The sequence below is a fragment of the Lactuca saligna genome, chromosome 5 (assembly GCF_052625555.1).
Source record: "Lactuca saligna cultivar CGN05327 chromosome 5, ASM5262555v1, whole genome shotgun sequence".
NCBI classification, from domain to species: Eukaryota; Viridiplantae; Streptophyta; class Magnoliopsida; order Asterales; family Asteraceae; genus Lactuca; species Lactuca saligna.
The window spans coordinates 5,750,737-5,775,026 of record NC_136421.1 but is presented as its reverse complement, the minus strand read 5'-3'; the positions used below and the strand labels follow the sequence as shown (position 1 = coordinate 5,775,026).

General features: G+C 34.0%; 2 protein-coding genes across 2 annotated transcripts; both read left to right on the top strand.

Annotated features, from left to right (window-relative positions):
- Positions 1 to 3,409: 3,409 nt before the first annotated feature.
- On the top strand, positions 3,410 to 6,911 carry LOC144998001 (uncharacterized). Its single transcript, XM_078957848.1, has 7 exons — positions 3,410 to 3,859; positions 5,006 to 5,146; positions 5,226 to 5,591; positions 5,684 to 5,929; positions 6,014 to 6,106; positions 6,181 to 6,381; positions 6,504 to 6,911. Exons 1-7 carry the CDS (start codon positions 3,509 to 3,511, stop codon positions 6,717 to 6,719), a joined length of 1,614 nt encoding a protein of 537 aa, XP_078813974.1. The 5' UTR covers positions 3,410 to 3,508; the 3' UTR covers positions 6,720 to 6,911.
- Positions 6,912 to 11,895: 4,984 nt separating this feature from the next.
- On the top strand, positions 11,896 to 13,168 carry LOC145045691 (DTW domain-containing protein). The gene has a single exon (XM_078994009.1). It carries the CDS (start codon positions 12,016 to 12,018, stop codon positions 13,030 to 13,032), a length of 1,017 nt encoding a protein of 338 aa, XP_078850135.1. The 5' UTR covers positions 11,896 to 12,015; the 3' UTR covers positions 13,033 to 13,168.
- The last annotated feature ends 11,122 nt before the right edge of the window (positions 13,169 to 24,290 follow it).

The window sequence follows — 24,290 nt, the reverse complement described above, 5'->3', positions numbered from 1 at the left end:
ATTTATCACATAAGGAAATTAAATATTTTATTAGATGATAAATATCTTTAATTAGATCAAGATAATAGTCATATATATCAAAAAATCGGATTAGGATTGATCTAATATGATTAAGGTAAGTTTCCATAAGATAAACATGAAAAAATCTCGGTTTTGCCTAATCCAGACGCTCGGACTCGCCGAGTACAGGCCTACTCGCCGAGTCCACTTTGGAACTCGCCGAGTACATGGCTCATAAACCCAAAATCGAATTTTGTAGGTTTGTTTCAGTTAATCAAGCAACAATTTAAAGAAAACCAAGCTAGGCTCTGATACCACTGATGGGTTTTAGCCATAAGAACTTTCCTATGTGCACATGCAAAACCCTAATGCTTGGATCTAGGCTTTCTAATTAAACATGCTTTGAATCCAAGACTTCTAATGGCTAATTAGGTTAAATAACAACATTGAAACAGATCTAGAATCATACCTTTGAGTTCCTTGTTGATCTTGTCGTCTTGGAGCTTCTAGAGTCACAAATGTCACTCCTCTAATGGCTTACAAACACCAATAGCAAGCAAGGTGATTTAGGAGAGAAGAGAGGGGAGGAATTCGGCCAGAGTATCTCTACTTTTGATGGTGTATCGAATTCCCTCACCCCTAGGGTCTATTTATACTTGTAGACTCCTTAAGGGTTACAACCTAAACCCTAATTGGATAATCTTCTCTTAAGGTTATCCAAATCCATTCCATAGATAAGCCTTTGGACGATTTTAGCTATCCTATATCTCATAGAATTCGTCCAAAGCATATCCCAATGGATTTATAGTCTAAAGTTTAACTATCAAACAATTGACAGTTTATACCCCTTTATTTAATTAATCTCTTTAAGTCACCAAATTAATTCCAATTAATCTATGACTTATATTAATCAAATAACCATATATTATTCCTTATAATATTTACTCTCTCTTAACAAATCATCCATCAAGTTGCTATGGTGAAGGCAACCCAAAAGGACCATGCACAACCGGATCAAATACTTGCCTAATATAGTTGCAGCCTTAAACACTATTCCAACACATATGCCTCGACTCATTCCCGTCAAATGATGTTGTGTGTAGTGGCTAATGTGGAGAAAAAGTATTGGTCTGGGAGGTTGAAGTTGAGCTATATGAGGAATTAAATTAGGGTTTTATTTATTTTTTCTTTATTTCACATAATAAATAATAATTTACGTAAATAGTCCTTAATGTTTATTGTATATTTCATATTTGATCCAAGGGTAAATAAGTCATTTAAAAAAATTAACAAGTCTAAAATTAGAGTTAACAGCAGAAGGACCAACCATGTAATATTTACAAACCATAAAGACCATCAGTGTAGCGCTTTCTAAAGATATCCTGAAAGAGATAGTTTTTGGAAACCAGTGATCATTTTTGAAATTTTGTCTGAAATGCTGGACCTAAAAAATGTTATTTATTAAAGACAAAACTTCATAAATGGTCCCTGTGGTTTCACAAAATCTAAAGTTCCATCCTTAAGTTCAAAAAACCTTACAGATGGTCTCTATGGTTTCAAAACATTTAATAAATGATCATTTTAGCTGACAACGTCATCTTTTAGCCGTTAATAGAAGGACATTTGCATCATTTCACAAAACAGAGACCATTTTATTATTTTAAAAAAAAGATTAAAGAAAATATAATTATTTAATATATAAAGGGTCCCCCTTTCTTTCTCTCTCACTCTCAAAAAGGAAATTTCTTTTAGATGTTTCATCGAACACCTGGAGTGCATTGTTCTTTTCCTTCCTGTTCTGATTTATTAATGAAAGGATGAGTTACTAACTGAAACTTTACAAAATAAAAACTTTGTATTAGCTAAATAGTTTACTTGTTCTTGGGAAAATTGATCTATCTAGACGTGGACATGCATGAATAGATTACCCAAACAATATTAAGAAGAAAAATCATTGCAATAAAAACCTCACCACTAACCGCAAATACGGTTAATCCATTTTCAAAACCGTTTTGCACGATTATTTTTGCAGTGCGGTTAGGCGGTTATTTTTGCGGTGCGTTTTTTTTTTTTTTTTTTTTTGTGGTTATTAACCGCATGGATTTGGTACGGTTATTTTGTGTGCTTTTTAACCATATTTTAGAGTTCAAACGGTTTAAAAGTTCAAACATATTACTTATAATAAAAAAAACATAAGGTATAAGACAATTAACTTAAATCACAAACAACTAATATCTTAAATACATCAAATCAATAGTAATTAACAATAAATATCTTAAAATTGTCTAATTTAATAAATTTTCAAAGTTAAACATAACAAAAAAACCAACACTTTTGTCTTCTAGTATTTTATCTATCTTTCTTCCATGAAACTTGTCTTATTTTTAATATTTAATATATTAATAATTAATAAAAAAAATTGTATATAATATATGCGGTGCGGTGCGGTTTTTAAAAACTAATAACCGCACCGCAAATTTGTGGTTTTTGAAAAATAGAAAACATCATCATCGGTTTTTATTGTGGTTGCGGTTAATCGGTTGCGGTTTATGCGGCTTTTGCGGTTAATTTTAGTTGCGGTGCGGTTTTTGCTCACCCTTAGCAATATGTATGATATAATAGCCAACGAGATCAAATCACAACAAATCTGCATTTGATAGATAAAACAAAAAGTTCTCCAAGTTAGAGCCAAAAACAGGAAGTCGTCCACCTCGATCACACATCTTTAGAGACGAATCAATTACTTTTAAACCATAAAATATGGATTGCAACAAGATAATTTGTCGAGCAAAAACAAAAAATGAATCCAAGCAACATGATTTATGTAAATAAGCAAGTTAGTGTTTCCTTTCTCTTTCTAGTCGAGCAAGACCAAATCTTACGCATCTAGGTCTTCTTCGAAATCATCTCCATCATCTTCTGGATTTGGAGATTACAGGAAGTATTAAGTGTTTTGAACATACTAGGAAGAATTCGGTAGGTCGATTTGATGATGAAAGAAGATGAAGGATCGAGTTTAATGGTGTATTTATGTGTGTATGTGTGTGTGAGAGAGAGAGAGAGGAGAGGTGGGACCTTTATATATATTAAAGAATTATGTTTTTTTTTTAAATAATAAAAAATATTCATAAATGGTCCCTGTGTCAATGAAATGACGGAAATATCTTTTACTTAACCGATAAAAATTAACGGAGTAAGGAATAAGGATTTTTTGTTAAAAATATTGAAACCATAAGAATAAGTTTGAGATTTCTAAAATTTAGAGTCAAAACTTTCAGATCTCAAGAGATCTCAAGAAACCACAAGGACTATTTAAGAAGTTTTTTTTGTCTTTATTAAAAAGATAAAATGTGTATTTCATGTTATCAAGACTATGAGATATTGAGGTGCATTTTTTGGATTTATTAAAGATTAACAATATTTTAGAATCCAAATTTCTAGACTATATGCTCACATCCGTAACGACTCAAGACTATCGGGTGATCTTTCGAGTTTGTACTCCACGATCATGGCACCCCCTTCATCACCATCGTCCCTTCTTCCTTCGAAACCCCATTACGCCATAACCATCATAACCTTCTTAATCCTCACTTGTTCCCACGTTCCAGTAGTAGAACCTCTTAAAGCACCCATTTTTCCACACGACCTTCTTCCGTTATTACCCCGTCAAGTTTCATGGTCCATTCTCACTTCCCTCCGAGCCGCCACCGATCTTTTGCCCACCTTCGTTGGTGCCGCCTCCATTTCCAACAATTCTTATATAAATTGGAAAGGCTCTTGCTTTTATGACAACTCTGCCTGGTTAGAGCTACATAATAAAACCGGCAGTGAATTCGGTGGAGGCACTCTCCATATCAAGGTCCATAATACATACTTATGCATATACATCTATATTAGTTTTTTTGTTTATTGGTTTCCTTCTATCGTTTAGTCTTTTTTTTTTTTTTTTTTTTTCTTTTGATGAATTGATCCTTTATTTTGGGGTATTTTGATTTATTCGACATGTGGGTTATTCATCTCTCGATTCTTGATTTGCCGCCAATAAAATTTTTAGTATATCTTATTCTGGTACGGAGGTTAAATGCTATTGATTTTTAACCATCATTTGATTTTTGAATTGAAGCTGATACAAGTTTTAGTGAAGTTTTAAAGATCTGGAGCTTAATTTCTTAGGGTTTTTTAAAAGTATGTTTGGAGTGGTAGGATTTGTCCAATATAATGATGTGTTCAATGATTAAGCTAATAATGATGTGTTCATGAACGAGTTGCTTGGTTTTATCATTTGCTTAATTAGTTCTGTACTTGTGTTAATCATGTTTCATGTGCAAAACATGAAAAATACCGTTCTCTATCTTAAGGGGTGTTTGGATGTGTGAGTTGTGTGGTTATTATTGGCACTTGAATAATAAGAATCAGATTACTAGTTGATTAAAGTTATGAATTGTTTCGTAATTGTGAGTTTATCATTTCATCTCAATAATCACTTTATACCCATTTAGCCACATTACTCATACAAGACCACTGTTTCTTGTTTTCCCCATTAAGTTCTGTATGGGTAAAGTGACTAAATGGGTAATGATGTTTGTCTGGACAAAGTTGATGGATATTGTAAAATTAGTTTTTGGAATTCAAGGGATTAAATGGTCATTTATTCTCATTGCGACAATTTATTCAGTCTAGAAAAAGTAACAATCTTTATGTATCCAGACAGACAACATTACCTGTACAAGACTTAGGGACTGTTTGTCTTTTTCCCCATTAAGCTGTTATGGGTAAAATGACTAAATGGGTGATGATGTTTGTATAAAGTCTGTTTTTTTGGTAGACTGAATAAACCGTCTGAATAAGACTAAATGATCATTTAATCTTTACATTTGAGTCAAAATTGTAAGCACCCCCCCCCCCCCCCCCCCCCCCCACTATGAAATATAGTTATCCTATAATGCATGTAACGCGTTAAAAGCTTTTTAAGTTTCTAAAGTACTTTCATCTTATTTTATTTTAGGTAAGTAATGCACACAGTTGGACATGTATGGATCTTTACATCTTTGCAACTCCATATCGTGTGACATGGGACTATTATTTCTTATCTCGGGAACATAAAATTGAGTTTCGCGAATGGGAAGGGAAAGCCGAATATGAATATGTAAGTTTCCATTATTTGTTGTGATGAATAAGCCACTTATTGTGTGTTAAAATTAAACCCTATTTCTTCCATGTTGAAGGTGAAAAGCAATGGAGTTTCCATCTTTCTGTTGGAAGCGGGGATGTTAGGAACCCTTGAAGCATTGTGGGAGGTGTTCCCGTTGTTTACAAATACTGGATGGGGGGAAAGTGCAAATCTTGCTTTTCTAAAGAAAAACATGGGAGCTAAGTTTGAAGAGCGACCAGAGCCATGGGTAACTAACATCAACATAGATGACATACAATCAGGAGACTTTCTTGCAATATCCAAGATCCGCGGGTTATGGGGCGGGTTTGAGACTCTTGAGAAATGGGCATCCGGGGCTTACGCGGGTCACTCTGCTGTTTGCTTGAGGGATTCTGAAGGAAAACTATGGGTTGGAGAATCTGGACATGAAGACGAAGAGGTAAAATAGTCACACTTGTCAATCTCATTATCTTGTTTTTTTTTTTTTTTTGTGTTTGAGCCTTGAGGTTATATTTATTGGATTTTGTTTAGGGTGAAAATCTTATTGTGATGATGCCATGGGAAGAGTGGTGGGAGTTTGAGCTGACAAAAGATAATACAAATCCGCATATTGCATTGCTTCCTTTGCATCCTGATCTTCGGGCCAAATTTAATGAAACAGCTGCATGGGAGTATGCAAAAAGCATGATAGGAAAACCATACGGTTATCATAATCTGATATTTAGCTGGATCGACACCATTGATGGAAATTATCCACCACCATTGGATGCTCATCTGGTATTTTCACTCAATTTGTCCCACAAAATGAAAAATGGTATTTATTTATGCAAGTGTAAAAGTATTTTGGATTATGGTGTACAGGTTGCTTCTGTTATGACCATATGGAACCAAGTACGACCCGAATATGCAGCCAATATATGGAACGAAGCCTTGAACAAGCGGCTTGGTACTCAGGTTCGTTTTTTTTTTTTTTTTTCTTATTTGGTATTATGATTTGTTAAGAAATGAATGAAAGTATTTATTTGCAGGATCTTGACCTTCCGGAGATCTTGGTAGAAGTGGAAAGGCGTGGATCATCTTTCGCGCAGCTGTTAACGATTCCTGAACAGGATGACTGGACATACGTGGATGGAAAATCAGCTTCTTGTGTTGCATTCATCCTTGAAATGTACAAAGCAGCTGGACTCTTTGGTGATCTTGCAAACTATATTCAAGTGACTGAATTCACTGTGAGTTTTACTTTTGCCCACCACCCTAATTGTGATTGTGATTTACCTCCACATCACGTGTGGCTGTGGCTGTGGCTGTTTTTTATTTTCATTTTTGATAATATCCCTATATGTATATGCAGATAAAAGACGCTTATACCCTCAACTTTTTTGAAAACAATTCGAGTCGTCTCCCAAAGTGGTGCAATGATGGTGACACGGTGAAACTGGCATACTGTCAGATTAAGGGGAAGTACCGGATGGAGCTGCCGGGATACAATAGTATTGAGCCGTACCCACATATGGCTGAAAGCTGCCCCTCCATGCCCCCGGATTACTCCAGACCCAAGTATTGTTGAACCTAATTAATACCCATCGCTCTTAAGTCTTTAGTCTTAAGTAGAGTATAGTAGGATAAATTTACAACATGCTGTCGTATTGTGTATATTGATGGATTTTGGCATGGTAAGTAGAAGATTATTGTAGGGGATCAAAACTTGGTGCATAAAATTTATGATCATGTTCATGTATATAAAATTCTGCTTCTCTCATCTCTACTATTTTCTTTGCTTGTCTTAGATAGCGGGCGGATAAGATGTGTGTGTGATTCGGGTTGGTTTAAAGTAACTTTAAGCATAATAGAGATCCACATGCACAAGAGTGAGTCATCCAACAAATAGACAGATAAATATCATATTAGTCCATCGAACTATGTTTTGAAATGTCACCCATTGTTTTGTTTGTAAATTAAAGGAATGAACTCTCCTTTAACCTGTTAAAAAAAATCACTTAACCTATTATAACAGGTTTTAATCTCATTGTAGCCTCAAATCCTCCAACCTTCTCTCTGAAGTTATGTGTGTCATCCAAGTTACAAAATAGAACAAAAAGGGAATCTTGTTAAAGGTTTGTCTCGTGAATCTGGGGTGTGAAATCACCAACTATTTCACATTCGGAAATCTTGAATCAAGATTGCAAGAATGCAGGTTGTCACCTCCATCTGATTTGAAATCATGAACTATCATTGGTGTGGAATCCAAAAATCAAAACCAAAAAAAAAAAAAATGAACCCAGAGAAAATAAGAAAAATGCCCCTTTTGAAATCATGAAGCTTGCATACGATTCCAAATATGATACCCAGAAGATGATGAACTTCATAAATTTCAGCGAAAATAATGACCATCAACACCATAAAATTGACTGGTGCTTTAAACTAGAAATTGATGAATAGACGAAGAGAGTATAACAAGAACCAACCGAACAACAAAATCCCCAAAAGAATCGAACTCGAAACATGTAACAGGTGGATGAACCCTTAATGTACATTTTTTTGTACATCAAGAAATTAAATAGAGCGAAGTCATGAAACTTTTGGAACATAAATCAGAGCTCGGAACCTTAAGTAGTGTAGGGTCAGAACTGGAGCGGTGGCGGCAATTCGTATACCGATGCTTAGGGTTTCTGATTTCAAAGGTGGGACCCTGAAATGATTCAAGCATGTTACACGATTCTTGTTTTGGTTCTTCTTGGAGGTCAAATTCGATCGTGCATTGATCTGAAGCTCAAGATAGTCAAAGTAGTGGCTAACCAGGTGGCGATGGTTCTTTCCCATGCGGCGATGCTCGAAGAATCTCAGCTGATGAGAGACAAATTAGCATAACAAAATCGAGCTTTACAACAAGCTAAACATGATGCCATGAGAGCTAGTCAAGCAAGGAGCTTTTTTCAAACTGTAATGAGTAAAAGTTACAGAAAACATATGCATTCAATATTAGGTTTGCTTTCTGCTCGTTTTCCTGTAAGCATTGACACACATGTTACAGGCTTACCAGGTATCAGGTCACATAAGGATATTTTAAAATAGGAAAATGAGAGTTCATTCCCTTAATGTACAAAAAAAGTTGGGTGGCCTTTTAAAACAAACACAACAAGCTCGATGGGCTAATATGACATTTGCCCAATATAGAGATATAATAATTGAATGTTTAAATTTTGAATAGCATTAGCAACAAAAAGATATAGAACACAATCATTAATCAATAGTTAATAGAGAACCGTTCTATCTTACCTGAAATAAAGAAACAGTAGAAAGCTAAATTAAGTTAATCACTAATGATTTAGAAAACCATGCATCTAGTTAACCCAACCCAGCCCAACTATTGATATTTGAGCCTCCTATCTAATCATTAACGACACTTTCCAAAACACGAACAACAATGTTTACTGGAAGCTTGATTCAGATGATATTTTTTTCTTCGCCTACTGTTGACTTTATAACAAGACCATTCTCCTTGCATTTATCAACAATGGGTTGCACTTCAACATCTAGCTCCACTGCAGCTAGAAGCTCGAATGATCGTATTTCTCTTATTCGATCTTTTCCTCCAAGTTTCTCACTTAAAATATTTTTTTAAAATATGCCTTTTTCTTGTGGTGATGTCAAAGACATCGGGTGGGGCTAATAGCCTGAAGCAGTCTAAAACTTCACTGCATTTCTCCAGGCATGATCTAAGTAATTGTGGTATGGGATGTAGGTCTTCATAAAGGGAGAAGTTCATCTAACTCTCATCAGTAGTGTTGTTCGAACGACTTGCTAGGTGGTGTGTGTTATTCATTTCGTTGTGGAGACCGTTGTTGACATTCTACTCATTGGATTTATGTGAGTTTTCTCACTATACTTTGTACTACAGTATAGATCCTCTGTATGTTAGGATGTTGATATGTTGTAGTGATCTGTTAGCATGTAGATTTGTTAATAATTACCTGCGATTGTTTGTATGGTAATTGGTTGTTTATTTGTATATGTTGATATATAGTTGGTGGGTCAAGGGCGGACCGACTGTGTGCTGAAGGCGAAGATACTTAGGCGGACCAACTTTATGATGAGGCCAAATGGGCATGCTAGCTTTATGATGAAGGTTAGTGGGGAGGACCAGCCTGATGTTGTAGGCCATTATGTGCATGCATTGTATGTGTCTTATTATGTGAGGTATTTTGGGAAACTCACTATGCATTGGTATATAGTTGTGAATTTAAATGTTTTCAGGTACTTCATCAGATGGTAGGAAAAGCTTGGCTTGATTGTACACACACGTTAACATCATGATTTGAGATTTTTGCATGTTTATTTTATATACTTTGGTTCGGGTTTTTGGAACTTAATTTATCAAACAATGATTTTGTTTATCATGAATGAATGTTTTAATGAAATGTATCTTTTAAAAATAAAAAATGGTTTGAAAATGGGACTTTACATTTAACTCAAAAGACTTTCCTATAAGCACAAGATAAATAAGCACCAAAGTGCAGTGTCTGATAGAAAAATGTAATTAAAAGCATCAGTGTAGTGTCTAATAGAAAAATATAACTAAAACCATATCAAACCAATTCCCACCCTTTTTCTAGATACAGAGCAAGTGGGGCATATGTTTTCCCCTATCTTTTGCAATTAACCTCAATTAAACTTAATACATGATATAATAATTGAAGTGAAAATAATCATTAGCCATATGTATCCTAATCTCTTACCCTTTATTAAGTTTCTCATTAATCCTATACAAGGACAAATCTTCAACCTTTTACAAGCCTCCTATTTCATGTTTAGGGAATGTATATCATTTAAACATATACATAGTTGAATAAGAAGATATTTGGATATGAAATTCAATTTTCGAACCATAGAGTGTAGTTATAGAATAAATTCAGAAACAAAATTGAATAAGTAATCAACTATTTTAAGTGAAAACTTTATAAGCATATCCCCTAAATGGTAAGTTTGACTTCTATGAAACAATAATCTAGATAAAGAAAAGGTCAATTACCTTAATTTCAGATTCCATGGCATGGATTTTTGCAAGACAAATGCTTTTATACAGTAAATTTGAATTTGTTAAGCTATCAAAACCAAATCATCATATCAGTCGATTATGGTTGTCAGATTAGAAATTCCAAACAAAAGCTACAAACCTTGCAAACCTTGTATTACAAAATTGAAACGAACTGTGAAGCTATAACAAACAAAATCCAACTGAGTTACAAATTGCTTAAGAAACTGACAACTTCATTATTTGAACTTGAAGTATTTTCTTGGGGAAATTATAATCAATGAAACATAAGAGGAATCGTATCAGTTGTATGGCGTGAAGATGAAGGTTAAACCCTAGATCCCGCTTGGTTTCCGGTGAGAGGTAGGCAAGAGAAGAGGGTCGTCGTCGATAGCCTAGATATTTGGATAGAGAAGAAAAAAAAAAGTGTTCATGAAATTAGAGTAAAAAAAATCAGTTTTGAGGCTAAATATGATGAATTGGAGCATATATGTAGAGAATAGGCATCTTAAATCGTTATCGAAGCACATAAGCCCCACCGATGCAATCGTTGTATGATTTTGAATGGCGACAGGGAGTGTAGATGAGCAAGAAGGAATGCAAAATGAGGAACCGCAAATGAAGAAAAAGGATACAAACAGTAATTTGAGGCTAAACGAAAGCGGAATAAAAACAAACATGTGGCAAACTATCAACCGGCTCAAAATAAAAGAAGAAGTCAATGAACAATAACCGGCTTTCATAATTCATTTACATTATACTTATAATGTTATGTATAATATATAATAAGAAATCTTGTTTGAGTTATCAAAATCTATAGAAACATAAAAAAGAATATGCAATGATGTAAGACCATGCCCATTGGTGATAAAAAGCTAGTTGGTTGTCAAAATAATAATAAAAATTTAAGAAAATGGGACAAAACCCACCGACAAAGTGAGCACATCAACCAACCAGTTGTGAATACATTTCTTTATTTTATACCAAATGCCTTCATACAATTTAAAGTTTAGATTTTTATAAGATAAAATTGTATATTTAATAAAATTTAACATTATCCATTTCAGAAAAATAAAAGAAAATACTGAAAATCGTAAAACTTTTTACCAATAAAAGGAGTATGATATCATATATCTTCGTATCCAATTCTCATTTTGTATTTTATCGTAAAAATACTAAAAATCGTAGATTTTTATCTATTTTATTTAGTTTGTTTTATAAATATAAAATATTTTTTTAGTTTTATATTTAAAATAAATAATTTATTAGTAGAACTAAATAAAATATTTTTTTAATTTTTTTAATAAATATTAGTAAAACAAAATATAATCTAAAAATTTTATTATTTATATAATAAAAAATAGTTTGAGTTGTTAAGGAAAGACGACTCGATTCTCTCCTCCTACTCAAGCCGCTGGACCCAAGGTGAACGGAGTCGAACTCGCCCAAGCCGAATTCCTCCCAACCTATCTTCCCCAAATTTCTTCTTTGGTTTCAACCTCCAGCGAGATCCTCAAACCGAAGCATCCTTCTCTTTCTATCTTACTCTCCTCCCGTTTATCTCTCTTCTCCTCCAACCCGCTACGGCTCCTTCCCCTTGATAGGTATAAAAAATTGGGTTTAGTTGGAGTGAGTACACGTGGGAAGTGGGAAGAGTGAGAAAATATTTATTTGATGGATAGTTATAATTCAATGAATTTAAAAAAAAAAATCGCAGAAAATCGTGACTTTGTCTACCTGACTACAGACTTACCCATGAGCCTCCATGAGTCAATGACCCATATCCTTGTTCCCAAACTGAAGCAGTTTTGATTAGTTAAATGCGAATGAAATGTTCGCCGCCAACTTTGGATCTGGAATCCGTTTACGAACTGGAAGCAACCCCTTCTTCTCCATTTTCAAATCTCCACAGAACCCGCCACCCGTCGTCATCAATCTTCCTCAAACCCTAACCCTAGCAATGGCGACTCTATCTGCTCCTGATAATCGAAGACCCACATGCCCATCTTGTTCAAGACCAACTAGCTTCTGCCTCTGCACTCGAATTAAAACCCCAGTTCTTGAAAACTCCATAGCCGTCACAGTTCTCCAACACAGCGTGGAGAAGAAACACCCACTCAATTCAGCTAAAATAGCAAAACTAGGTCTGAAGAACGTCGATATTATTTGTGTTTCAGATGTTCTTTCTGAAGCCCACTTTGATTTACACTTTTCCGAATCTAATCCTGAAATGGGTCCTCGTGATTCAGTCGAAAACAGCAAAAAGATTGAACATTTACCACCTGCTGATATCAGTTTCACTATTGAGAAAAAAGGTGCCATCACATCTTTTGTGAATAATTGGGATCAAAACCAAGATTTTAATCAGCTTTTGGTTGCGATTGATGGAGTAAGAAATGGGTTTACTGTGAAAAAGACGCAGAGAGGGAGTGATCACAAATACATGGAAGAATTTCTAATTGAAGTTCCTCCAGGATCATTGCTTCTTTTCCCAAGTGAGAATTCGATTGGGATAGAAGATGTTAATTTCAGTGTCAAGAATTTGATTGTATTAGATGGAACATGGCCTAAAGCCACGAAGATGTACAAAGAAAATCCATGGTTGAAACTGTTGCCACATTTGAAGTTGGATATTGATAAGCTGAGTTTGTATGGTGAAGTGAGGCGACAACCAAAAGCAGGATGTTTGTCATCGATTGAGAGCATTGTTTATGCACTCAAGGCTATTGGGGGAGAAGATCTTAAAGGTTTGGATTGTTTGTTGGATGTTTTTGAGTCAATGGTTGTAGATCAGAGGAGATGCAAGGATGAAAGATTGAAGTTTGAAAGTGAAATCAGGTCTATGTAGAAGACCTTGTTATGAACTTATGATTGATTTTAGATTTTGCTTTCAGTGATCATCTTTGAAAAGTAAAAAGATTCAATGGGTTTATGTTGTTTATAGAATCTTGAATGGACAATTACAGTTGAATTTAATGACGAAATGCATAATCATGTTTCATTCTATTTATAAGACATTTCACATTTTTACTACTGTATGAAATGAGCTTCCGTGTGTCAAAACAGTGAACAACTACTCATTTCATACATTAGTAAAAATGTGAAATGTTTTATAAATCCATTTTCTATACATATTTACTATAAGTTTAGTTTCACTTATTTGCCATTTATAACATTAATTAACTAGTTGTTGGTTACTACTTAAAATGTTGCATGTTTAGGTTTTAGCATAAAATGTATTCTTTTCAAACCATTTTATTGCATAATTTAAAACAAAAAACTGAAATATCATTATAGAAAAAATCATTAATAAATTTGAGAACAAAAAAATGGTAAAATGGTAGCACGATACCCTTAAATTCACCCCTAAACCTTATTCTCTAATCGCCGAACAAAAATTCTTCCTCCTCTCACCTGCAAATGCTAAAGCTTTTCACACGGCGGTGACATGACCTCCACAGCCCTCTAACTAACCACCAATCCTCTTTATATTTCGTCATCTTAAAACAATCCCATTTTGAAGACCATTCGCCGTTTTCCCCAATCCTCAAAACTACAAACCCCCTAATTCAGAACAACAAGTTCAAAGGAAATGCATCAAACAAGAATCCCAAGAACGAATTTCCTATAAAATCGAATTTACCCTTTGATTTCAGGTACATACTGTGAGACCAACCCTTCCGTCGAACCTATTGGGTATCGAGAGACCCCTAAATTCTCTCCTTTTGGGCCGGGTCAACTTGAACGGACATGGACTAGCACTAGGGATGTGCTTCGGGCCGGAACCGACCCGAACCGGAATAACCCGATTTAGATGAAAAGTGGGAACCGAAACCTGGACCGATTATACTAATATGGGACTGGTTTGGTTCGGGTAATACGGGTTTCGGTTCGGTTATTAACTCGAAAGGACCGAAATAACCCAAATAAACATTTAAACTATGTTTTCGAACCGAATAACCCAAATAAATCGAAATGACCTAAATAACCCGAATAACCCACATAAGGAAATTCTATATCTAAAAATAAACATTGACACTATATTTTTTTTCTTGAACTAAATATAGAAATTTCTTATTTGGGTTATTCAAGCCATTTTGGTTTATTTGAATTATTCAGGTCATTTCGGTTTATTTGGATTATTCGGTTCAAGTGACTTCATTTTTCGGTCGGTCTTTTTGGCCCGATTACAGTTTTATTTAGGTAACCTGAACCGAATAACCCGAAACCCGAATTGGAAAAAAAAAATAGATACCCGAGAACATCCCTAACTGGTGCAGTAGGCAGTCGACATCACCAAGGTAGAAGAAGAGAGGAATGTTGTTCTTTGGAATCTATTATCAGAGAAAGAAGTATCTGAACTGGTTGAACGATATCGGCATAGTGATTCCTCTCGCCAAATCAATTTGGGTAAACATCACATCTTTACTACTAAATTGGTTCAAATTGATTAACTATTCATGCAGAAACCCAATTTAATCGGATTAAATTGAAATTTATGATGTGTTAGTGAAGGGTGGGGTTACCCACAACATGATCGATGACATCCATAACCACTGGAAGAAAGCTGAAGCTGTGAGGATCAAGTGCTTAGAATTTCCAACTCTTGACATGGACAGGACAATGTCTGTTACCACCTCGAGGTTTGAACTCGCACTTCTTTTACTAAATTGAATTGAATCCAGTAACAAAGCGTTTGTCTTGGCTGACAGATTCATAGAAGTTTGCAGGACAAGACTGGGGGGAAGATCATATATCGGCAGATTAACATCTTGCTACTCTATCGTGGACGAAATTACAACCCCAAGAATAGACCTCTCGTTCCCTTAATGCTATGGAAGCCATATCCACCAATTTATCCGAAGCTCATAAAGAATGTTGCAGATGGCTTGACATTTGAAGAAACAAAAGAAATGAGAAACAGAGGGCTTAACTCTCCTCCACTCATAAGACTAAGTACATAACCATTACCCATATGTCTTATATATGGTTAAAAAATGACAAATTTTGGGAAATTCTTTGACATTGGTTACTTCTCGACTGTGCCCATGTGGGTATGAGCGACTGCAAAAGGATCGCTGTGAAGCTAAGGGTATGTGTTTTCTGACTTATAATCAAATCTTGTGATAAAAAGTTTCCATCTTTATGTCTTTTTTTGATAAAAATCTGATAATCTTGTTTTACTGTTGGCTCTTTAACACAGGATCTGGTACCTTGTGTGCCTATATTGTATAAAGACGAACAGATCGTTCTCTGGAGCGGGAAGAAAGCCATGGAAACTGATTTGAATGATTTGTAACCGCTAGTAATTTCAACTTATCATGTCGATTTAAAAAATGAAAGATTATGTACATTACATGAAAAACCTATAATTCATACTCGCTGAAAATCTTGAATTCAAGACACTATTTACAAAAAATGAAATTAAAAATAGGTTCAATCACTACACTCGGTTAATTTGCTAAACATACATGTAAAGAATTACAGTTACTCTGGTATGCTATGAAGCGCAGGTCTCCAAGGCTGTTGATTTGATTCACATCCTCCATTAATATTACCACTGCTGTTCATCAACTGAGTCAACACCTGTTGTAACGTCAGCCCTTGCATCTCCTGCATACCCAATAACTCCTCCAATTGTTTCTTCGTTATCTTAATTTTCACCTCCGTCGTCCGTCTTTTTATTTTACCGCCGGAAGAAGAAAAAAGGTCATCGGAATCTCCATCTCCGTCTCCGGCCACCAACTTCTTTTCACCTTTACTGCGAGGTTCGCATGAAAGTAGCACTTTTTCTGGCGATGTTGCTGGTGATCCCCAGTAATCGCCGCCCCATTGGTTGTCGTAATCTTTTTTCAAGCAGTTTCCCATTCGATTTCTTGGATTTTCAGAAATTTAACGAAGAAAGCAGAGATTATTTGGGAGTCAGATTGGTGTTTATGAATAATATATAGGAGTGACGATGGGTGGATATATATACAAAAAGCGTGTACGTATAGGTTATTAAGAAAGGGTCAAAGAGATGTGGATGGCCACGTAGGATGGTGTCAATGTGTCCTACCTGGCAGGTGCAGTACGTAACTACGTATAGTTGGTCTGACCCTATCCCAACTATCAAACTCAATTACTCAATAATCAATAATTAATGCTACTTATTTTATAATATCAATTTATTTTTATTTTTATTTATTTATTTTTGAAAGATAAATATAACATATTTTTAAACTACTCTTTAAATTTATATATGTTTATGATTAGACTTGAACCATCAACTTTGTTGATAAATATTATGATATACTCAATGTATTTGGGTAATTTTTATTTTTTATTTTTATTTATTTACCATGTCAAATGAAAAAGGTTAAAGAGTTTGAAAAAAACTTAAAAAGGATGAGTAGTTTGCAGTAGTAAAGGGAAAATTATGTATTTAAGGATGTTGAAATTTATGGATTGATTATAATTTTATTCAAGGGTAGAGCTATTTCATACAAAGATTTTGAAAATATTTATTAGATACAAAAATCGAAAGGGTTATGGCATAGTTTTTGTATTCATACTTGACATAGAAATTATTTGTAAGGTTAATCATCATAATCCTAATCTAATAAACAACTATATATTGCTGTCGACTTTTCATTCTTTTTTTAAATTTCGTCGTATGTTGTATGCATAATGCATATATAATTACTCTTTATAAAATACAGGGTCGGTCCTGACGGTGGGCAGCCCGGGCGATCGTCCAGGGCCCACGACTCTTAGGGGCCCAAAATTTCTGATATATATATATATATATAAAATAAATTGATGTATATGTCTTCTAAAGGCCCAATTACCAAATTAACCGAACTTTAGGCCAATGAAATAACCTCTTTTATCCAAACTCTGGAACTTGTTTTGAAGTAACGTTAAGCAAATACTGCCGTTTAAGGTGTCTTTCAGGAATCTACATCTTGTGGGAACCAATTAATCAAATCGACACGTCGTGAATCCTACTTGTTGCCTCGTGAATCCTAATCAAAATAATGATTCATAATCAATTATCTTGCGCGATTTCTTCCTTTCTCGTAGCCTCTTACCAGCCTTCAGATTATAATCAGTTATGTCGAGTGAATGCAAATTTGCAAAGTACCCGACGAATGAAATAAAAACCATAAGGTTGACCATAGATTTTTTTTTGTTTGTTTTTCCTTTGATCTTTTGTTTTTCAACTAGTATTAGTCCCTGATTTGATTTATTATTCATGTTTCTTATATTTTATTATTATTTATTTAATTTTTTTTATTTTGTTTGTGCATCTGTGTCTCAGATTGCTGGAAACTGGACTGTCAATTATTTCTAGCTTTTACCTAGGTTTCATTTTTTTTTACTTAACAATGTAACCTTTTTGTAGATATTTGATTCAAAACTCAAAAATTTAAATCCGTTTTTAATTTTTCTGATGTTTTAGTGATGTTTCTGATTTTATTTTGTATTCACGTTCCTAGTCCTGGTATCTAATCAAATGCTGAAAGGTTATATATTTTTTTTCCTGGTTTTGGATGTTCTCAGATTTCTCGAGATTTGACTTTATATATTCTACCTACATTTTAGATTTTTTACTTAAGAACGTAATATTTTTTGTTGATATATGATTCAGAATTCAAAACTTAAAATCCAGTTCCAATTTTCAAATGTTTGATTGTTTGTTTCTGATTTTAATTTGTAGTTGCACCTTAATTTAAATTGAATATGATATTAGGCTTCTATAACTTTGAGACATAAATCATATACCAAAAATCAGATCTAATATTTTCCTATAAATAGATAGTGTTTAAGTATTTACAATCTATAATGTTTTCCAAAAAACATTTATCTGGAAGCCAGAAAAGGAAGAAACGAAAATTTTTTGATGCCTTCGAACAAACTTATAAAGGATCTATGCATAATTTTTTCAAATCATTGAGTTTGTCTAGTTTGAATGAAGGAAAACTAATTTGAATTAAAATGATACTAATTTCTCTTTTAGGTAATATTATGGTCATATTTATGTTGTGGGCTTTGCAACGATGTATTTATTTTAAAATTAAATTAAATTATTATTCTAGGAGTCCATTTTTTTTCTTTTCGCCCTGGGCCCGCAAGACGCTTGGACCGGCCCTGATAAAATACTATAATTGACTTGATATATACAATTTTTATATGTTTTGGTATGTTATTTGTGATTGCAAAAGTATTTATTATTATTTTTTGTGTGTACATGCCGTTCAATCAATAATCTATTAAGTGTTGAATATTTATGATAAACATTCAAATATGGGTAGTCATACCAAGATGTGCAAAAGCTCGGTCCTACCTTTTATGGATTTCATTTATGATTTTGATTTTTAGTCAATTATGGTTTGATTAATCCCCAAATGCGTTGAGTCGGCTATATAAAAATTGAAATTTCAGTCTTTGTTGTTTTTTAATTAGGTCCGACTAGTTCGAAGAAACATCATTGATTACAATTACTTATAAATTGTAATAAAAAAATAAAAGTCATGTTCAATCCAAATTAAATTAACTATATCGGTTGAATTCAAAAAACACATGTAAAAATGATGTATGTAATTAGATCAAGTATTCATGACCGTTGAATTGTCTATTCATTATCATATTTGGTCATTTTCAACATCGACATTATATCAGTAAAACCATTTGAAGAAAAAGATTAGTACAAATTTTGTCGAAAAAATCAACAGACACATACACTAGTAGGGTATTTTAGTCGATTTTACTTTATCATCGATCTTTATCATTGCTCTCATAAGTGTCCACGACATATTTTACATCATTCTTTTTCATATTTGAAAAATCAGAAACATAATGTTAATCTTTAAGGATGTTGATTTTAATACTAATGATTAAAAAATAATTATGTTGAAGTAAATGCCAAAAAAATATTTCACTGAACTAAAATTAGTGATTTAAAAATAGTTGGGGGACATTATTTGTATTTAATTTTATTTATATTAAGTAAGTGACGTTGGTTGGTTTGATGTCCGGTTAAACGGACGAACCGGATATATTTTATGTGTGAAAGGGATTAGGAACCGGATCTAGCCAGTGTGAACACGAATCTAGTACTATGATTCTTTCTTTTGTCTGTGGGTGTGTGGGGGGTGCACTTTCAATGTGTGGTTGTTGTCAAGTAACTAAAAAGTTTTGGTTTTAATTTATTAATTTCATAGGTTCTGTTATGAATTATTATTAAGTTATTTAAAATACTTTATTTAATTCAGATGATATTTGGTTAGTCGTGTATTCAAAAAATTTCGGTTCAAGATACTTATAATAAAACTCTTTTTTAGATACAATATACGATTTCTTTTTAATGCTACAAGAAACTAGAGTTTTAGATATACTTATGTTAAAAGAATTAAAAAAAAAAAAGTATCGGTCATAATCTCATTATTGTCTTCATTACTTATCTGATTAAATATTAAGTGTTTCCTCAATCATGATTAATCCACTGATCCGAAATTCACCTACCATTTTAGATCCGTACAATTTTCTCATCCAAATGAAAGTGTTTTTTTTTTTTTTTTTGAAAATGATAGCTTTAGATAACATGTATTTTAAAATAACTAATAACTTGGTTATTTATAATCATATCTTTTATATTGTAAACATATAATTAATAAAAAAAATTAAATTGATTCCTATTATTTCTTCCTACTAATATACCTACCCACTAAAATTATGCCATTTGTCATCGATATTCCATCTCATCTAATTTAATTTGATATTTTTATAGTGTCTTTAATGAGGTAATTGAAAAAAAATGGAAAAAAATATCATGTAAGATACATGATCGTTCGTAGCAACCTGCAATCCCGATTCTTTCTCAATATCTCAAACCTTTCTTCTCGTTATTCTGTTGCCCACAACAACTGCAACCAAGAGCGCCAGCAGCCACAATCACAACAACAACAATCAATACAACAACATTCATGTAAATTTTGCTTTAATTATGTGAAGGCTACACACACTAATGGTGTTTTTAAGTTAGGTCTTGTTACATTTTTCTTTTTGAAGCTATATGATTTTGTTTGTGGGTTCTAAATATTTTTATTTTTTGTTAAGACTTCTGCTATAAGTGACGGATAAAAGAGAAAAATAGTGAATAGTGATTACAGAAATTGGTCAGTCATATTTGTGTTTATAATATAACTGTATAGTTATATATCTAATAAGATAACTCTTATTTGTTGATTAATATCACAACTTATAGTAGGTTATGTTGCTTTATTATTGATAAAATCTTTGGTTTATTGTTAATAAAATATTTGATATTTGATCAATATGGAGATTGCAAATTCAGTTGAAGATGATATAAATTCAATAGAAAATGATGCAATTTCAATAGAAAAAGGTTGCAATTTCAGTTGAAGAGGCTCAAATTCAGTTGAAGAGCATACAAATATCAATCCTCAAGATCAAAAAATTCCTAAAGTTGGAATGAAGTTTGATTTAGAAGAAGACCTTTACAATTACTTTAAAGCATATGCATTCCATACTGGATTTGGTATATGAAAATCTCGTACAAGAACAAAAGATTATTGTGCTAAAACATACTATTCACTTGGATGTGCTAGATGAGGGGTGTATGTGCCTAAAACAAGCAAACCATATAAAAAGTGTCACACCCCGAAAACCGAAGGCGGAATACATTTCCGGGGTTGACTACCGTGTTGAGTATCAAATCCAATGTACATAGTAAGTAAAGTAAAACAAGCATTATATTACATAATAACAGTTTTACAGTTGTTTCAAAAGTAAAGTTTGTACAGTTGTGATACATAGTATATATAGACAAAATGTAACGGGTCTTCATGTACACCGTCTTCATGCAAAAGGATCTTCGGGTACCTGTTCTAACACTGACCTGAGAACACAAGCGGTTTGAAAATCAGCATAAAGCTGGTGAGTTCATAAGCGGTTTTGTTTTACGAAAATGTATCGGTTTCCTTTCTGTTTCTGAAATGTTATGTACACCAAGAAAATCCTGTATTTTCTTAAAAGTTGGTTATTGTTTCACAAATGTAAAGTATAATAAGTTTGTACACTGAAAACATGTTTACTCATGTGAAAATGTATAGTTGGTTATCTGACTGGTTAAACTGTTCTGTTTACTTATCATGTGTTACCAGGAAAGTCCCATACTTTCCTTATTGTATGTTACTAATTGTAAAAGATGTAATGTTATCCATTCTGTGACTCTTTCTAGTTATGTAAGTGTTACCCAGGAAAGCCCCATGCTTTCCTGCATGTATGTATCTTATGTAAACGATGTGAAAGATGTAAAAGATGTAATCGTGATTAGATTCCATGTTTTCCCCAGGAAGGTCCCGTACCTTCCTGAATGTTAGTTACAGTAAGTAAAAGATGTAAAAGATGTACACGATGTATAAAGTAATCCATTATTACTGTAAGTAAATCTCTGTTATCCTAATTGCGAGTTCCATAACCATACAATAGACTGAAACCTGTGGCAATAAGTAGTCCACATGTGGCAATAAGTCGTCCACATACTTATGAATTTCGTCACCCTTGAACTATTTCGGTTCGGCTGTAGCTAGCAGCCAGGTGTGGGGTAGTTAGCCCCGTATAGATCTATACACTCAAGTCACGCTCTCTAAATACCAGAGATTCTGGTTATGGGTGTAGTCCTCCACTCGCGTAATCCAGGTGGAGTGTTCTCCGAGGACGTGTCTCCAATCGTACTGGAATAACAAATTTACTAGTAATAATATGAAAGTCCTCCACTCGCGTATTTGCGTGGAGTGTTACCGAGGACAAAACAGTGTACAGGTATTATATTCAAATGTTTTAATGTCATGCTTTTAACTGATAAAATGTGGAAAACCATTTGTGAAATACATGTAAAATATACTAGTTTAAAGACTTATTTCACAAATATATGTTACGAAATCTGTATGTTCGATCTGTTATCAGTTGTAGTTATCATTCATAAAAGCATAAGAATATGAAACACACATTTGAAAACATGTTATGAGTACAAGAATTCCCTTGTACTTTGCTTGTGTTCCCCCCTGAAAACAGTGAAAACAGTGAAAAAGGGTAGGGGTATGAACTCACCGGACTCGGAAACGTGTCGGTTTTGAATGCTAGACGTCGGTTCGGGGTTTGATTACTCGCGATGACCCTATGTAAAATGATATAATGTCCATATATATACAATTAGAGATACATTCACTAATCATATGGAACATTACACTCCAATGAGGTTAAACACCTCAAAACGAGCGTTTGGAGTGACCCGGGTGACATCTTCGGACTTGTAATGGCACTAGGGACTTGGGACATGAGTTTACTCTCCATAAGTAAACATTTAAATGAGTTTACAACCATGAAACACACTCACACATGAGTTTACGGCCGTAAACTCATGTTGGTGTGGTTTTGAGGGTTTAAGGGCTCAAATGGACCTAGAGGTTGCTAGAATGGATTTTCTAAATTGTCTTGGAACACTTGGACTGAATTTAAATCATCAAAATGCTTATTTTATGGGAGTTTACGGCCCAGTATAGGCTCCTGGCCGTAAACTCCTTAATCTTCATGAAATGGGTGTCAAATGTTGTTAAAACAAATCACATGTGATCCATAAGATTATTCCAAGACCTAGTATGATTTTTATGTGACATTTGAGGGGTGTTATGGAGTTTACGGCCCATGAGACTCTCCTTATGGCCGTAAACTCTAATGTAGGGTCATACAAAGTGTTTCAAGGTCTAAAACTTGCATAGAAGGGCTTCTAAAATTCATCTAAAGGCTTTAGGGGTGTTTAGCTTGCATTCTAACACCAAAAGTTTTGGAGTTTACGGCCCAAGAACAAGCCTTGGCCGTAAACCCTTATAAGTCCCACAAATGATGTGTTTTAGACCCTTAAAGCATTTTTGGTTGGTCCCTTGATTTATTCCCAGGCTTTTGGTGGTGTTGGATGGCTTTCTAACACTTTAGAATTGGATTTATGTCACATTTTGGGGAGTTTACGGCCCAAGCACTATCCTTGGCCGTAAACTCACATAAGTCTCATAAAATTCATGTTTCAAGTGTCCAAATGCTAAAACCAAGGTCCTACAATTCATATCTAAGCCATAGGAGTGATTTGGAAGGGTTTTAGGGCATGAAAAACCCCTTTTACTTGAGTTTACGGCCTAAGCTTATGCCTTGGCCGTAAACTCCTTTAAATGGCTCAAAATCATAGTTTTAAATGTTCTAAGTCCGTATCTTGAAGTCCCATAGCCATATCTAAAGTCCAATTGAGTTTAGGAAGGAGTTTAAGGGCTTAAAACCCCATTAAATGGAGTTTACGGCCCAAGCTTGCTCCTTGGCCGTAAACTCATGTTCTTGGTCCTAAAACTCAATTAATTCATCAATTTGAAGGCTAAAGGTGTTGAATAACATGTTAGGGAGGTTACCTTAAAGATTTGAAGCCTTAAACTTGTGATTTGGACCTTAATTCTAGCTTGAGGAGAGAGGTTGTAAGAGTTTAGTGAGAAATTTGCCAAAGGCTTCAAATGAAGTCTTAAACACGTTTATATAGTGTTTAAGTTTTGGACACGGTGGAATTCTACCCGATACTGGCGTTAGACGGGGTATTTGGCCGTACCCGATTGAGTTACTGTAACCCGATACGGTAAATTCTAGAATTATTCCGATCACTAAAGTTGGGTGTTAAATTGATTTCTAAATGTATTAAAACACCCATTAAGTCATTTTAAATGTGTCCTAATTAATGACTTAATTAAACGGAGAAATCGGAAATCGGAAATCGGAACGACGATCGGTTGCGCGAGTTGATTTATGAAAAAGTTACATTAAAATGAAGCGGAAATTTCGGGTTGTTACAAAAAGTCTTCTAAAAGAAACTGTAAAGCAAAAATTAGCGTAATTGCATATGGTGATGGAAGATGCGTTATCTCTAGTATGTTTCTTGAACATAATCATGCGTTAAGTCCCAAAAAATCTCGTTTCCAACGATCACATAAGAAAATGGATTCATATGCTAAAAGAAGACTTGAGTTGAATGATTACGCTAGAATTCCGTTAAATAAAAGTTTTCAC

Coding starts and splice junctions, on each gene's coding strand:
- LOC144998001 (XM_078957848.1), top strand. CDS start 3,509: ATGGCACCCCCTTCATCACCATCGTCCCTTCTTCCTTCGAAACCCCAT. Junction 5,930..6,013: donor CACCATTGGATGCTCATCTG/GTATTTTCACTC, acceptor TATGGTGTACAG/GTTGCTTCTGTTATGACCAT. Junction 6,107..6,180: donor ACAAGCGGCTTGGTACTCAG/GTTCGTTTTTTT, acceptor ATTTATTTGCAG/GATCTTGACCTTCCGGAGAT.
- LOC145045691 (XM_078994009.1), top strand. CDS start 12,016: ATGTTCGCCGCCAACTTTGGATCTGGAATCCGTTTACGAACTGGAAGC.